The 14,183-nt window shown below is 52.9% G+C and overlaps 5 protein-coding genes across 5 annotated transcripts; 3 read left to right on the forward strand and 2 right to left on the reverse strand.

Moving 5' to 3' along the window:
• Positions 1-893: 893 nt before the first annotated feature.
• Positions 894-1,358, reverse strand: PG997_003046 (heterogeneous nuclear ribonucleoprotein HRP1; the record flags this gene model as incomplete). The annotated part of the gene is made up of 2 exons (XM_066807361.1): positions 894-1,203; positions 1,315-1,358. 2 exons carry the CDS (start codon positions 1,356-1,358, stop codon positions 894-896), a joined length of 354 nt encoding a protein of 117 aa, XP_066670979.1.
• Positions 1,359-2,690: 1,332 nt separating this feature from the next.
• On the forward strand, positions 2,691-4,910 carry PG997_003047 (GTPase-activating protein gyp1; the record flags this gene model as incomplete). The annotated part of the gene is made up of 5 exons (XM_066807362.1): positions 2,691-2,732; positions 3,014-3,165; positions 3,269-3,684; positions 3,738-4,600; positions 4,653-4,910. 5 exons carry the CDS (start codon positions 2,691-2,693, stop codon positions 4,908-4,910), a joined length of 1,731 nt encoding a protein of 576 aa, XP_066670980.1.
• Positions 4,911-7,089: 2,179 nt separating this feature from the next.
• PG997_003048 (branched-chain amino acid aminotransferase) lies at positions 7,090-8,564 on the forward strand (the record flags this gene model as incomplete). Its single annotated transcript, XM_066807363.1, is given in 3 exon segments — positions 7,090-7,704; positions 7,722-8,192; positions 8,391-8,564. 3 exon segments carry the CDS (start codon positions 7,090-7,092, stop codon positions 8,562-8,564), a joined length of 1,260 nt encoding a protein of 419 aa, XP_066670981.1.
• Positions 8,565-9,912: 1,348 nt separating this feature from the next.
• On the reverse strand, positions 9,913-11,285 carry PG997_003049 (uncharacterized protein; the record flags this gene model as incomplete). The annotated part of the gene is made up of 3 exons (XM_066807364.1): positions 9,913-9,965; positions 10,022-10,271; positions 10,320-11,285. The coding sequence occupies 3 exons, from the start codon at positions 11,283-11,285 to the stop codon at positions 9,913-9,915; spliced, it is 1,269 nt and encodes a 422-aa protein (XP_066670982.1).
• A 781-nt stretch (positions 11,286-12,066) lies between these two features.
• On the forward strand, positions 12,067-13,255 carry PG997_003050 (homoserine acetyltransferase; the record flags this gene model as incomplete). The annotated part of the gene is made up of 2 exons (XM_066807365.1): positions 12,067-12,364; positions 12,528-13,255. 2 exons carry the CDS (start codon positions 12,067-12,069, stop codon positions 13,253-13,255), a joined length of 1,026 nt encoding a protein of 341 aa, XP_066670983.1.
• Between the last annotated feature and the right edge of the window lie 928 nt (positions 13,256-14,183).

The following is a 14,183-nucleotide window of genomic DNA, read 5'->3' on the forward strand; positions in this document are numbered from 1 at the left end:
GTCTATGCGAGCAGCCGCTTATGATATTCCACGCCCCAGGGCCGAGAAAGGGCATAGCCAATGATACAACTCCATCGGACCGGTGGTATAAGGTCTGCCTTGGGATTTTGCGAGAGCATCTCTTGCGCTGAGAAGTTGCCGATCTTCAGGAAGTGTAGAGGATGTGGCCGAACCATAGGGACTGGGTCCGGAAGAGCACACCACACACAGAAATATTCCTTGAGGAAGATTATGTAGCGGAGTTGCCATATTGTTGTCGGAATTCTTTGTTTTTGCTGATTTCGCTACCGTGAAGCTAGCATATGGCCTCGAGCGCTATTCGCTGCCATTGATTGTTACAAGCCATCAAAGAGAGAGACATGGTCTCATCTAGCTTTATGAGCCTATCTCTTGACGAACGGCTATGGAAGGCAGTGTCTGTGATCTTGTACTGACTAAAGTCGATGATGTTCATATCGTGGCCTCTTCTCAGGTAGTAGTAAATCTGCGGACCAAGCTTGTACTGCCTGCATCTCAACCCTTCCAAAGTCTCTCAGGGTGTATCGTTATGGATACTAGGTGTTTTGGACAGGTTGATGCGATCTCGGCGATAGGTTGGTACATGGGCTGATTCGAAACCCAACTGTGACAAGCCTCCCATTGAAGCCAACAAGCCCGGGATAATCTCCTTCTTGTCCAATTTTATCTGGATTCGAGCCCCCAGGGTCCTGAAGCAAGCTTCTTTTTATGTTGCCCTGGCCATAACAGCAAGCGCCATCCGCGCAGCAGCAACCACGCGTACCCACACCGAGTACGACCAACCCAACCACGTTGGCAGAAGTGTGTCTGTTTGACATCACGAGGCGGGGATTCGGATAGGGACAATAAAATAGCAATGGAGGAAAGTATCAAACTTACCCGTCTTCTTTGGCACTAGGGCCTCGCGTGGAATGGTAATTGGGAGTAGAGACTTCATCTCTCATGGGTGTAGACGTGTCGACATCCCTGGGTGGGTTGTTGCCGAGGTTGAAATCCACATCGTCGTCGTCATCTTCGTACTCGCCTTGTTGTTGGTAGTCATCGTTGTAACCGTTCTGGTTCGGATCGTAGGCCGGTTCGTCTTCGACATGAGCTTCGGGTTGCGCAGGAGCTGGGGGGGGGGGTTCCACTGGCTGTTCCTGCTTCGCCGGAGCAGGAGCCGATGAAGGTTCGTTATCATCATAGCTGTTTGCGGTCAGTCGCGATCAATGGGTTGCGATTGGGTTGCGATGGCGGGCAAGGGTCAGCCACGGAGCGCGCGGCTGCAGTAGCGTCCAGGACAAGGGAGACACTCACAGGTCGGCGAAGAGATCGTCCTCCATGTTCTCGGGTTCAGTCATGATGGGCAGTGTGCTTAGGTGAAAAGCGGCTATAACGTGAAGCGGAAGCTGCCAATAGACGGAGGTAAACAACAGGAAGGCAGTGACTCGTAGAAGCTGGATTCCTGGAACTGCTGGGGTCCAAAGATTCCGGGGAGCACTGTTGAAGGGAAAAAGTAAGTATAGAGGAAAAGACCAGCAGGGTCTATTGTTGTGGATGCCACATGTGTGTTGTTGGACGGAGATGGGAGATGGGACAGGCGCAGAAGCCGGTACAGATAAAAAGAATCGGCAGCTGGAGCAGGAGGTTCCAGTCGCGCATCAACCCAATCCCCCAGAAGGCAGAGAAGGTGCTTTTCTACTTTGGTAAAAGGAAGTGGGGTCCTTCAGAATAAGTATGGGGCCTCTCTGTGGCTACTGCTCTGACGGGTGCTGGCTGTGGCACAGGCCATTGGACCACTGATTCACTGGTCAACCAGCTCTGAATCAGAAAGTCAGCCACTGATGGTGCACTGCTCGAAACACGCTGCACGCTGCAAGTGGGCACTGGAACTGGAACTGGGCCAGTCCGTCCCACGCTCTAGGTGAAATGCACGTCTTCAATGCCCGCCCTCAGGCCGTAAGGCTCTACGAGTAACAAGGTCTTTTTGGGTGGGTAGAGTGATATTAATATACGAACGAACTTAGGGATTCGAGCAGCTCTTATTAGAAATGTAAAATACTATGGGAATCCTCTCATTACCTTATGATTGAGACGTGCAAGAGACGTCAATGAGGTACGCATGTATGTGGTCCTGGAGGTAAGCAAGCAACGCGGGGCTGGCTGGCTCGAAGTGCTCGAAGCCAGGATCGGCTCGCTTTGTGAGTTAGGCACATACATTGATTCTAATTGTCAAATTGAATAGATAAATGACAAGAGCCAAGTTGAATGAAGAGCGTAAGTATCAAGCAGAGTGTTCACCTATATACATACTTCTTATCATATAATCCCGTCCCTTTGACGGACTTCAAAACCCCCTGCCGCTCCAAGGTAATCTCCAATGAGCTGATATTGGAGGAGGGACTGCCGTCTGGTTGTAGGCCCCCAGGCGTGCCAGGCCAGGCACAGCTGTCAGATGATTGGTCGAAACCACCCAGCACTTGCCTTGAATTGTGGCGGCCAGCTCGTCAAAGCTCCATCATTGATCCATCCCGTAGCACGAGTGGGCCGGCTTTGGCTCAGGCGATCGGTCAACTTGTTGGATTAACTTGGGGAGAGAGGGACACACTTCAGACCCCCAGAGACATCCTACTGCTGCAACACCAAACATGTAATTTGTTGCTGCTTTTCCCTCCAACCACCCCCGACCAAACATGTTCTCTTCTTCGGGCAGCGGCAAGAAGCCGCCTCAGCAGGTAAGAGTGTTGCGCCCCTCCGCTTCTGTCCATGGCTTTGATGATCTTGGTTGCTGATCGTGAAATGACGTAGGAAATGGTCCAAGTTGGTATGTTCTTGAAAGCCGCGATAATTTCCAATGCGCGCAATGCGATCTGGCTATCTGGGATGGAGCATGGCTTTTTCAATTACTAATATCTTCTGTCGTCTCGCCCATAGACAGATCCGAGTATGTAGACCTCTTCCACCCCAATACTCAAGATCCTATAGTTCGTGCTTTCTTGAGTGAGTAGGCGCTGAGTATGGATTCAGTTCGGCTTCGCCTTTCTGGCGCCCCTCCCGGGACGGCACCCCGAAGAAGAACGGAAACAGCAGCCGAAACAGCAGCCGTGATCCCAATAGGGTCATTGGCGCCGCATATTCCCATGCCGATATGCTCAAATTCGATTCTTTGTCCGTCGCTTTTCCCCTATGACTGTGGTGGCGGCCGAGCTAACAAGAAGAATCAGGAGCTTGTCGAACGCATCCTCGAGACCGAAAACTCCCCCTCATCGAGCTCGCAGAAGCCCCGGCTCAGCGACGTTTCTTCGCCGCCGACAGGGAGAAATTCGTCGAGCGCGTCTTCACCCCCACTCAAGACATATTTCAGTTTCCTCTCCAACACCAATCAGGACTGGAATACGGAAGATCCTGAAGGCGAAGACATGTACGGCTACGATGACGATGACGGAGATGATTTCGGCTTGCCCAGCATTTCAAACATGAAGAGAAAATCAAGACGCAAGGCTGCAGCGCAGGGCAATGCAGCTTCTCAAGGAGACAGTGCACCTCCCATGGATGATGCGTTTGGCCACTCCCGACGCTATTCCGATAGCGCCGATATAGCGATCGAGAGGCCGTCAACCACATATCCGATGCCAAAGAAAAGCGAGGGGAAGATTCTCCGGCCACAATACAAAGACATACTGAAAGGTAGGCCGACAACAGCTCTATATGGACTTCGCTTGCTAACCATTTATCTCAAGACCCGGCGAATGCTCTACATCTAATTAATCACCCAGCAATTCCAGCAAATGCCACCCCTAAGGAGATTGACGTGATGAACTCGCGCGTCACCAAGATCAACAAGTTCAAGAAATTACTTCAAGCAACAACCATCCCCATCACGGACCTCAGAGCGTTGGCATGGGGCGGGGTGCCCGAAGAGGTTCGTGCCATGACATGGCAACTGTTGCTCAGTTACCTGCCAACAAGTAGTGAGAGGCGTGTTGCGACGTTGGAGAGAAAGAGAAAAGAGTATTTGGACGGAGTGCGGCAAGCCTTTGAACGTGGCGGCAACGCTCCCTCTGCTGGTCGGTCCAGGGGCTTAGATGAGGCCGTATGGCATCAGATCAGCATCGATGTGCCCCGGACAAATCCCCACATCGAGTTGTATGGATACGAAGCGACCCAGCGGTCCCTGGAACGGATCTTATATCTCTGGGCCATCCGGCACCCCGCAAGTGGCTACGTCCAAGGCATCAACGACTTGGTATCCCCTTTCTGGCAAGTTTTCTTGGGCAGCTACATCACTGACTGCAATATCGAAAGCGGAATGGATCCTGGACAGTTGCCAAAAGCAGTCCTCGATGCGGTAGAGGCAGACTCATTTTGGTGTCTGACGAAACTGCTTGACGGCATACAGGACCATTACATAGTTGCACAACCGGGAATTCAGCGTCAGGTTGCCGCGCTGAGGGATCTCACCGCCCGGATTGACAGCGATCTGGCAAAGCATTTAGAGAACGAGCACGTGGAGTTCATTCAGTTCAGCTTCCGGTGGATGAACTGTCTTCTTATGAGGGAAGTCAGTGTGAAAAATACGATTCGCATGTGGGATACATATTTGGTACAGACGCCCATTCGTTCCGCTCAGGGATCAACTGCTAACTTGGAAATAGGCTGAAGAGCAAGGCTTCTCAGAGTTCCATCTGTATGTGTGCGCTGCCTTCCTTGTGAAGTGGTCAGCCAAACTCCTGAAGATGGATTTCCAAGAAATTATGATGTTTTTGCAGGCTCTGCCTACGAAAGATTGGACGGAGAAAGACATTGAGCTTCTGCTGAGTGAAGCGTACATCTGGCAAAGTCTCTTCAAAAACTCGGCTGCACATCTTCGGGGAGGTCCTAGCAGGTCACCCTTGGCGAATATGCAACTTTGAGGGATTCCGGACGCGATATTCAGTTCCCGCGGCCTTTCGCAGTATCAGAACCTCGATACCCCGAATCTTGGCCACGATCAGCAGCCACTTAGTAAGACGCAAGGCCGTCAGACCGCACCATTTCTCGACGAGCCGATATCCCCAACAATACGAGTCCTAGGAACAAGCACTTCGTTTCCAGGTAAATCAGTCAAAAGACCAGTTGCTCGTACAGAGCGCCGGTCGTGGATTTGCATTCACCTCTCCAACATGGATTGATGGCACGGGCTGCTTGCGCCGACTTATCTACTCTGCTGGACAGTGTACCCCCACAAGTCAGGCTGGCGCACAGATGCCGTATTAACATGCATTCGTGATAGGAGGGGGAAAAGGTACATCGAGATCCGGTCGAGGTGATACTCGGCTGATAGCGATGCCAACAATCGGCATTCGGCAGGTGCCAAATGCGGTAGAGTCGAAAATATTGATGCAGCTTGGCAATCCAAGGTACAGGAAGGCGAGTCGAGCCAATGGCCAGTTGAAGCCGGGTCCCTTGTGATAAGGAACCACGATTTCTGCATCCCAACGTGACTTGTTGACCGCGAGTCCTTGTTTGGTAAAACAGGCAGACCCGATCGTTTGGGGGCAGATGGAAAGAGCCGCATATTCTCGGCTTATGCAAGGTCCCAATTCCGCCAAATAAAAAGCCCACACACGACTCCGTCGCTAGTTGGAGGCCCACCCCGTCTCGGCTCTCATGGGAAAAACCTACACGATACATTTAGCTAGTAGGTTCGGTGGGCATGCTCGCGGCTTAAGATTTGGTTGTGAGGGTTAGTTAGGTAGTGTTTCCGGTTGCCCTGACGGGATGGCGGTGAAAGCACAAGTGATGCCCATGCTTCTTGATAAAGAGAGGGTGTAACTCTAGTACATCCTGCTAGACTACTATATATAATAGACCCGTCCTCTCCGGCCGTCCAAGAGGAGAAAGATGATAAGTTCCGTCTGCAGATGGCCAGCAGGCCGGCGAGGGTAGCCGTATGCGGTGACGCAATGCTACTCTGGTTACATGCTGGATTCAACGGTTCCTCCGTTTTCGGTGGAGACTCGAAGTCTGACAAAGGACTTCCGTCTTATAGCCAAGTTCCACTTTACACCGACGACCGACTTTTGCCATGGAATTTTTTCAGACTTGCTGCAGCAACGCCTTCGTAGTTCCGCGTTCCCTTTAGCTGCGGGTCTCACAGTAACGGCCGCTGGCAACCGAGCCATGGACGTGGAAAGGACACAGCATGAACGATCCCCCATCGCCCTTCGTAACGCCCGTGAATCGCCGTTTACGCCAGCAAAAAGGTGGTGAGTTTGTACGTAACGGCGGGGGACGCGGTATATAAGCTTGTCTGTATTTGACACAGTCCATGACTGTCGTTGTTGTTTCGTGTTAGCTGCTAGCCGGATGTCCCACATGACCAATAATAATAGATAAGGAATTTGCATGACGAGCAAACTAGAGCGATCATTTGACGGCCTCTGCCCTGCCGACCTGCCTGTCCGTCTGGATGCGGGATGGATCCGTTGTGCCAGCAAAGATTTTGTCGGAACCATTGGAAGACCCAGACCAGGTATTAGTAGTATGCATATCGTCGATTGCGTCGCCTTGTGCTTGGGGATATCAGGGAGGGTATGTGGGATGTGGGCAAGTGGGATCGATCGTCTACGACGCCCTTCAGGTGACTCGCCTTGGGCCGGTCCCGCCGCAGTACGCAGCATGCAGCACAGCAACGCAGCAACGCAAACGCAGCAGTCGCAACCCGCGCACAGGGATTGACCAATGACTCAGAAGAATTGGTTCTCGGTCTAGGGGCGCGGCCTACGGGCTGGGAAATTTATACTTCTACTTATTGCGCTGCCTTTCAATGTCATGTCACGCTCTCCTTCTCTGTTGTTTGCACGCTACTTACTTACTATCATCCCATCGGTTCCTCTGCTTGCCAGCAATCCAAATTAAACCGAAATCTGCCTCGTGGTCAAGCCACTTATTTCCACCACTGCCAACAATAACAACCCCTTCTCTTGAACTCTCCCTTTCCTGTCTGCCGTGCAAGAGTGTCTGTCTAAACATTGGTTTCAGTCTCCCTGTCTTTATCACACTTGCTGCTGCTGCCGCTGTACACAACCCGCCAGAGGATTCTCGTCTACCATGTCACCTTCGGCTGTCCCGGCAAACGCCCATGCTGGTGAGCCGGATCTGAACCTCACATCCGCCGCCATTGAGCACCGCACCCACGGGACCGTCGAGGCTAACGGCACGTCCAACATCACCAATGGCGTGCACACCAAGTCCCTGCCGAAGCTCGACGCTTCCAAGCTGACCTACTCCTTCACCAAGACGCCGCGCGAGATCCCCGCGCCGGGCGTCACCAGCGAGGACGGCAACAGCATCTGCACCGACCACATGATCTGCGTGCCGTGGAAGGCCAAGTCGGGCTGGGGCACGCCCGAGCTGAAGCCCTACGGGCCCCTGAGCCTGATGCCCACGGCCTCGGTGCTGCACTACGCCACCGAGTGCTTCGAGGGCATGAAGGCCTACCGCGGCCACGACGGCAAGCTCCGCCTCTTCCGCCCGGACTGCAACGCCGAGCGCATGCTCATGTCCTCGGTGCGCATCTCGCTGCCGGCCTTTGAGCCGAGCGAGCTCGAGCGCCTCGTCCTGGCCCTCATGGCCGTCGACGGGCCCAAGTGGCTGCCCCGCGAGCGCCCGGGCACCTTCATCTACCTGCGCCCGACCATGATCGGCACCCAGGCCGCTCTGGGCGTCCAGGCCCCTCCGAGGCCCTGCTCTACATCATCGCGAGCTACATGCCCGTCATGGACAACCCCGTCGGCGGCATGCGCCTGCACACCTCGCCCGACGACATGGTGCGCGCCTGGGTCGGTGGCTTCGGGTACGCCAAGGTCGGCGCCAACTACGGGCCCTCGCTGCTGGCGACGCAGGAGGCCCGCGAGCGCGGCTTCGGCCAGATCCTCTGGCTCTACGGCAAGGAGGGGTACTGCACCGAGGCTGGCGCCAGCAACTTCTTCGTCGTCTGGAAGGACAAGGAGACGGGCAAGACCCAGGTCGTCACGGCGCCGCTGGACGACCGGCTGATTCTCGACGGCGTCACTCGACGCAGCGTCTTGCAGCTCATCCGCGAGCGTCTGGCAGATGAGGTCGAGGTTGTCGAGAGGAAATACACAATTGGAGAGGTCATGGAGGCCGATAGCGAAGGTCGATTGCTCGAATGCTTCGCCTCTGGCACTGCTGTAAGTCTTTTGTCCCTCTTCCTTTTTCTTCTGCTTTTTCGTCCCATCTGCTGGTGCACGCTCGGCATCCTATTTCCAGACTACATCCTAGGGCGGACTTCAGATGGAGATTACCGCCCGTCCGATCTAATCCACCTATCCAAATTTAAACCACAGCACATACATACGAAGAAAACATGCTAATGTGTAACCTCGCAGTATTTCGTCATGCCCATCTCATTGATCCACCACCGAGGTCAAGACCTTCCCTTCCCCATGGGCAAGGCTGGCGAGGGTGGTTCCGTTACCCTGACGGTCAAGGGCTGGCTCAAGGACATCATGTACGGCGGCGAGCAGCATCCGTGGGGCGTCGTGGTGCCCGAGGAGCAGTAGGCGTGCGAGCGATGTCAGACATGAACGCCATTCTCAGCACAGCAGCCCTGTGAGCTGAAGAGAAGGTGCGACATCACCTCGCTGATTCGCAGCACGTTTTCGAGGGGAATGCGCCTCCCGGATCCTTCCCCTAAAATCGAAACCCGCAGGACAGCGCCTGGCCGCATTGCAGCCAGCAAGCCTCTTCCCCCACCTCGTTCTTCTCTTGTTGTTGCGTGTATCATACCCAATTGGAGGCTTTTATTAGAGGCAGACAGATATGGCGTGTCGTTGACTCCCGGCCAATGATATCCGTCTGTTGGCTCTGCACCACCGGACTTCGAAGTGGGGGAAGATGAAACATAATACGGCTATAGCACCCCAACTGCCACATCCGTTGGCCGCCTTAGCTACTTGCTGCACGGCGTTGATTGACAGAGGATCTAGCGGGGGTGAGAAGCGGGGAAGAAGAAGGAGAAAAGAAAGAAAAAAAGACGGTAGATTCAGTTTTACATGTTATCATCAGAACGGCTGTGGGATAACAAACATCGATGTACTCTCTACGGATCTGCATCGTCTGGAACGACTTGGCGTTTGGGGGGGTTTGCTCTTTATCTTGACCGAGCATGAGCATCATATTTCCAACTTTACTTTTTTCCAAAAGAGCGAGCACTGGGCTAGAGAGGGCGTTGCAGATAATAATAGAGATTCTATGATTTCTCATACAACATGCCTATAGCAAACTGCCATATTGGTCTGCCTTGAACTTGTTATTGGCCACGATTACGAGGACAGCCAGTCTATTTTTGTAATACGTGAGCTGGCCCCGGATATAGGTAAGGGCATATTCGGTAACACACAGTGAATCTAGTACCGGACTTCGACGGTGGTTATTGCGTGCAAAAGCCTCATGCACATGAGATCGGTGGCGATGCAGCTCACCTCACTATCAACACCCATCAAACCATACTGCTGCACGTTATCTGGCCAAGAATACCATGAAACCGGTTATTGTACAAGCTAAGATAGTAGGTGTGCGTCGTAGGAAACTCTCCGGTCTCTTCGACAGCGTACAAGCAATATGAACCCTTGGTATATCAGCCGATATGTTGGGCATATAAGATCCCACCCTTCACTTGTCCCGCAGATGACCTCTAAGCTACATAGTGTCACTGATGCAGACTAAGCCTCTGGGATGAGCAAGATGCACCGACACCACCTCAAACCCGTACGCGCCATCCGCCTGCTCAAGAAAGCGTTCACCCGCTCAGCACATCAGATTCGTCGTGCCCTCGATAAACAGCAACCGCTGCCATGCCTAAGAGACGCTACGGCAGCACAACCCCGACCACAACCACCCACACAGACATCACAGGTTCCCCGCCAGGAACATGCTCATAACTTTGCCCGTCTCACCATTCACTTTCTCACAAAGTTTCTGGAGCTGAATCAGCACATTGCCCCTGTCTACGACATACGCGAGGTGAACCAGCCAGTTCGGGCACGGGGATCACATACCTTTTCATACTTGCTCATATCATCGACAACGTCTCTACTCATACACTCCAGCTCTTCATTGAACTCGGCTAGAAGGCCGTCGAGCTTAGACTTCATTCCAATGGTTCCTTTGTTGCGGCGACCGTCCTTGGGCGAGCCGGAATCCTCATCGCACGGCGACTTGACCAGAAGCTCTTTGCCAATACGCTCGATCTCGGCCTGGGCTACTTCCTAGTCTTGCCGCAGGCCCGAGAGCTCGAACTTGCCTTTGGCGATCACAGTCTCGAAATCCTCGACCAAGGTGTTGATCTGAACAGTGTGGGATCGTTGACTATCTTCTCCATTGTCTTGGGTAGATACGATGCTGAGCTGTGTCTCCCCTTCAGACAGAGGGACCAGAATCTGACGAAACTTCTGATCCAGTTGGGTGACTGGATCGAAGATGGCGTTGATGGATACTGTCACTTCGTCAGTCAGCTCCTTTTCGATTTTCTCAAGCCCATTCATAGCCTTGGAGTGCAGTGCAAGGCGTAGCTTGTGGTATCGCTCTTCAAGTTCGGACACTAGGGGAGACTCGGGCGAAGGAGATCGAGACCGCGAACGACGGGTAGTGTAGGATTGCCGTGGGTTTTCATTAGGCTGACGTAGGTCAACATGGTGTCGTTCATCAGGGCGATAGGGCTCTGGTGAGCGGTAAAAGGGTTGCTGCGGCTGGGGTGGACGGTAGTCTTGAGGATAGCCACGCTCCTGGCGATATTGCTGCTCAAAACCCATGTGGTTTGGGGCACTCCTAATGCGAGCTCCATTGTAGCCGTCGTTCTTCCCGGCAAGTTCTTGAAAGTAGCCTGTGTTGTTGCTGACTGCACCTCCCGTGTATGGCGAAAAGCCATCAGTAGGTGCTCTCACGTAATCAAAGTCGTTGAAGCCCGTATGGCTCTGGTGCACAGCATTGCGCACAAAACCATCAGTGGGTCCCTTCGTGTAGTCCAAGTCGCTGAAGTCCTGATAACCTTTGACGGCAGCATCTCGCATCTTTGGGCCAGGAAGAAGATTACCATGCGAGGCTCTGAATGGAGCGAATTCGATGGTTTTGTGCTTCTTTGTGTCACTCACCGCCCGCCGAGAAAGAGATGGATCAATGTCGATAGGTTCGTCATCGGCAAAACGGTGCCTGAGAGATTTGGCGGTACGAAGAAGTTCTTCGTTTTGGGAAGCGTCAGGGCTGTCCCTCGTAGGTGACAGCATTGTGTGGTTGGTCCTCGTATTTTGCAATCTCATAGAGGTCCTGAAAACATGGTAGGTTTATTGTCACCGAATGCAACGAGGCCAAAGCAGGTCCCTTCTACCAACGCCGTATTAGGAATTATGCTGCAAGAATTCGAGGGTTTGTAGTAATGGACGACTACTGTTCTTGATTAATGGAATGTAATTGAGTGTACATTTCCCAGGCGCATTCATGGATTTGGATAGGTACCTGCCTAGGCGGTTTCTTGGTGTTTTCTTCCAGTTGAGGAAAGTACGCCTCAGAATACCCTGTTGTGCGTACCTTCCATCGAATTGCGACTTCCCTCCCCTGACCGAAATTGACGTACCCCCAATTCCAGGTTGGCTAGAACCACAACTTGACGCCATCTTGCTTGATCTCGAAGCCATCTTGATAATCGTAATTGTCCTGTCAATCTCATAGTTCACGAGTTCATGCCGTCGTGGCAAACATACATGTAGCTTCTGACGGGAAATACCGTTTGTGGATAAACCCATTGCATATCATTTGACTCGGATTCTCCGTTTATCGGCTCCCTCTGCGCCCATTCTCCGTCTTATCTTCCTCCCATGGTACATATGGATATGCGTTTGTACGTGTCGTAGAGTGGCTATGTCGCAGGTTGCATTCGCGGAGTTGACCCCGCCAAGGTCCTCATGATGTAATTATATAAATAGGAAGTGAGGGCCTCCAACTTCCCCGCTCAGACAACCCCTCTTTACCTTCTATCCAGACGGCGATAGACCAGAGACAACAGACGCCATGCCGGAAACCAAGTACTTCCACAAGGGTTTGACCCTATCGGCGCGGTCCGAGCCGGCAGGAAAAGAGTTCCCAGCCAAGCTGGCGTATTGGACTTTCGGCTCGCCATCAAACCCGGCCGTGCTGATGCCCACATGCTTCGGGGGCGACCTGGAGGGCACAATGCCTTTCTTGTACAGTAACGAGGACGGAAACTCTGATCCGCCTTTCCCGCCGGAGAAGTTCTTCGTCATTGTCGTGGGATTGATGGGTGGAGGCGAGTCGTCCTCCCCATCAAACCAGCCGCCTCCTTTTGATGGTAAGCGTCTCTCGAAGCTCCTTATCACTAATTCGTGGCCGGGTTGGTGATAGACAAATGCACAACTGCGACTGTTTTGGCTCGCACCGGTCCTAGGATATGCCAAAATAATGAATGGCTATCTGCGAGAGGGAGAAACACAACTAACCCTGATGCTTTACAGGCACTAGGTTCCCGAAGCTCAGTTACGAAGATAATATTCGTCTACAGTATGCTTTCTGCACGGAGGAGCTTGGGATATCCAAGATATTTACCTACATCGGCTTCTCTATGGGCGGCCAGCAGGCCTATCATATTGCCACTCTTTACCCAGACTTTGTGGAGAACATCGTTGGGCTCGCAACCAGTGCGAGGACGAGCTGGCACAACTGGTCTTTCCTGGAAGGTCCCAAGCACGCCTTGATCACAGCGCATGACTTCCACGGCGGAAGCTATGAGAAGCCAGCGGTCGACGGTGTCAAAGCTTTCAAGAGAGTGTACGCAACATGGGCTCTGAGCCAGGGCTGGTTCCGGCAACAGTGCTGGAAAGAGGCCGGGTTTGACACCCTCCAGGATTACCTTAAAGCGAGATGGACTATTGGCCCCGATGCCAACGATCTTTTGGCAATGCTTTGGACCTGGCAGAAGGGCGATATCTCTCTGCTGCACCCCGAAGATGGCGGGGATCTCGCCAAGACGCTGTCAAACATCAAAGCCAGGTGTCTGATAATGCCAAGTCGGACTGATCAATACTTCCCTCCCGAGGACAATGAGGAGGAAGTAAAGCACCTGAAGAATGGCGAGCTCGCAGTTATCGAGACGGTATGGGGGCACTTCGCTGGTGGTGGCATAGGGTCGAAACAAGACACTGAATTCATCAAGAAGGTGGTCAGGAGGTTTTTAAAGCTGTAAGGGGCTTGCTACGGATGTCTCGCGAGTAATGAACCGGTCATATGTTTCTCTTGTCATGAGTGCCAGACAAGGACTGTGAGGGTATGAAGGGCATAGTTCGAGCTGCTATGGGATTTGGGCCCCCATCCCCTGTAATACTGTAGTAGAGTACCTGCAAGAAGCTTGGCCATGTTGTTCTGGTCTAATTGATTGAACAATCCAACATCCCCGCCCTGATAGAAGCTGGCATTGCTCACGGTGCTTCCGGCTTTATCAATGACTACTCCGTACCCTCAGACATCTCTGGTGATCCATCCGATCGCCTCATCGAGAACCATGATACAGTGGATGTTAAGGAGGGGCCGGGCCCCTAGCGCCAGTGGGGGTTGCAAGGGTGTGTCTGGCCCGACAGGCAGGCTAGCATGCAGGGACCGCCATATGATAGATAAGTTGTATCTAACGGGAGAACTCGTCTCTTAGGAGACCGATGCAAACAATCCAAACTTCCGTAATTGGGGTGCTTTCGAAACTGTATTGAATGATCACGTCCCACAACAAAGCACGACTCTGGCAACCTCCTTCGTGCATGAGCTCAGAGACGGTGAGCAAAGTAGCATACGTAGGCTTGGTAGGGCACCAGGCGTGCCTGAGATTTGGGCCGAGGTGGACACCCGACAGCTCAACACTGACTTCATCAAGCTCCCAGCCACTCACTTTCTGGGCTTCACCTGCCATGCAACAGTCACCGCCTACCTTATCTTCTGCTCTGCACGCGTAAGGGATGTGCCTTGCATCTTTTGCTATAATGAGATCGAATTGCTTCTGTCGTACATCAATGAGCACTGCACCGATTTCGAATCGCACAATTGACCCTTAAATAACGTTGTGGGCTGGACGGCTGCTGTCTTACATCGGACAATAACACACCGTCGTAGCAACCCACCACGCC

This window comes from Apiospora hydei (genome assembly GCF_038363865.1).
Source record: "Apiospora hydei strain CBS 114990 chromosome Unknown utg000004l_segment0_segment0, whole genome shotgun sequence".
Lineage (NCBI taxonomy): Eukaryota > Fungi > Ascomycota > Sordariomycetes > Amphisphaeriales > Apiosporaceae > Apiospora > Apiospora hydei.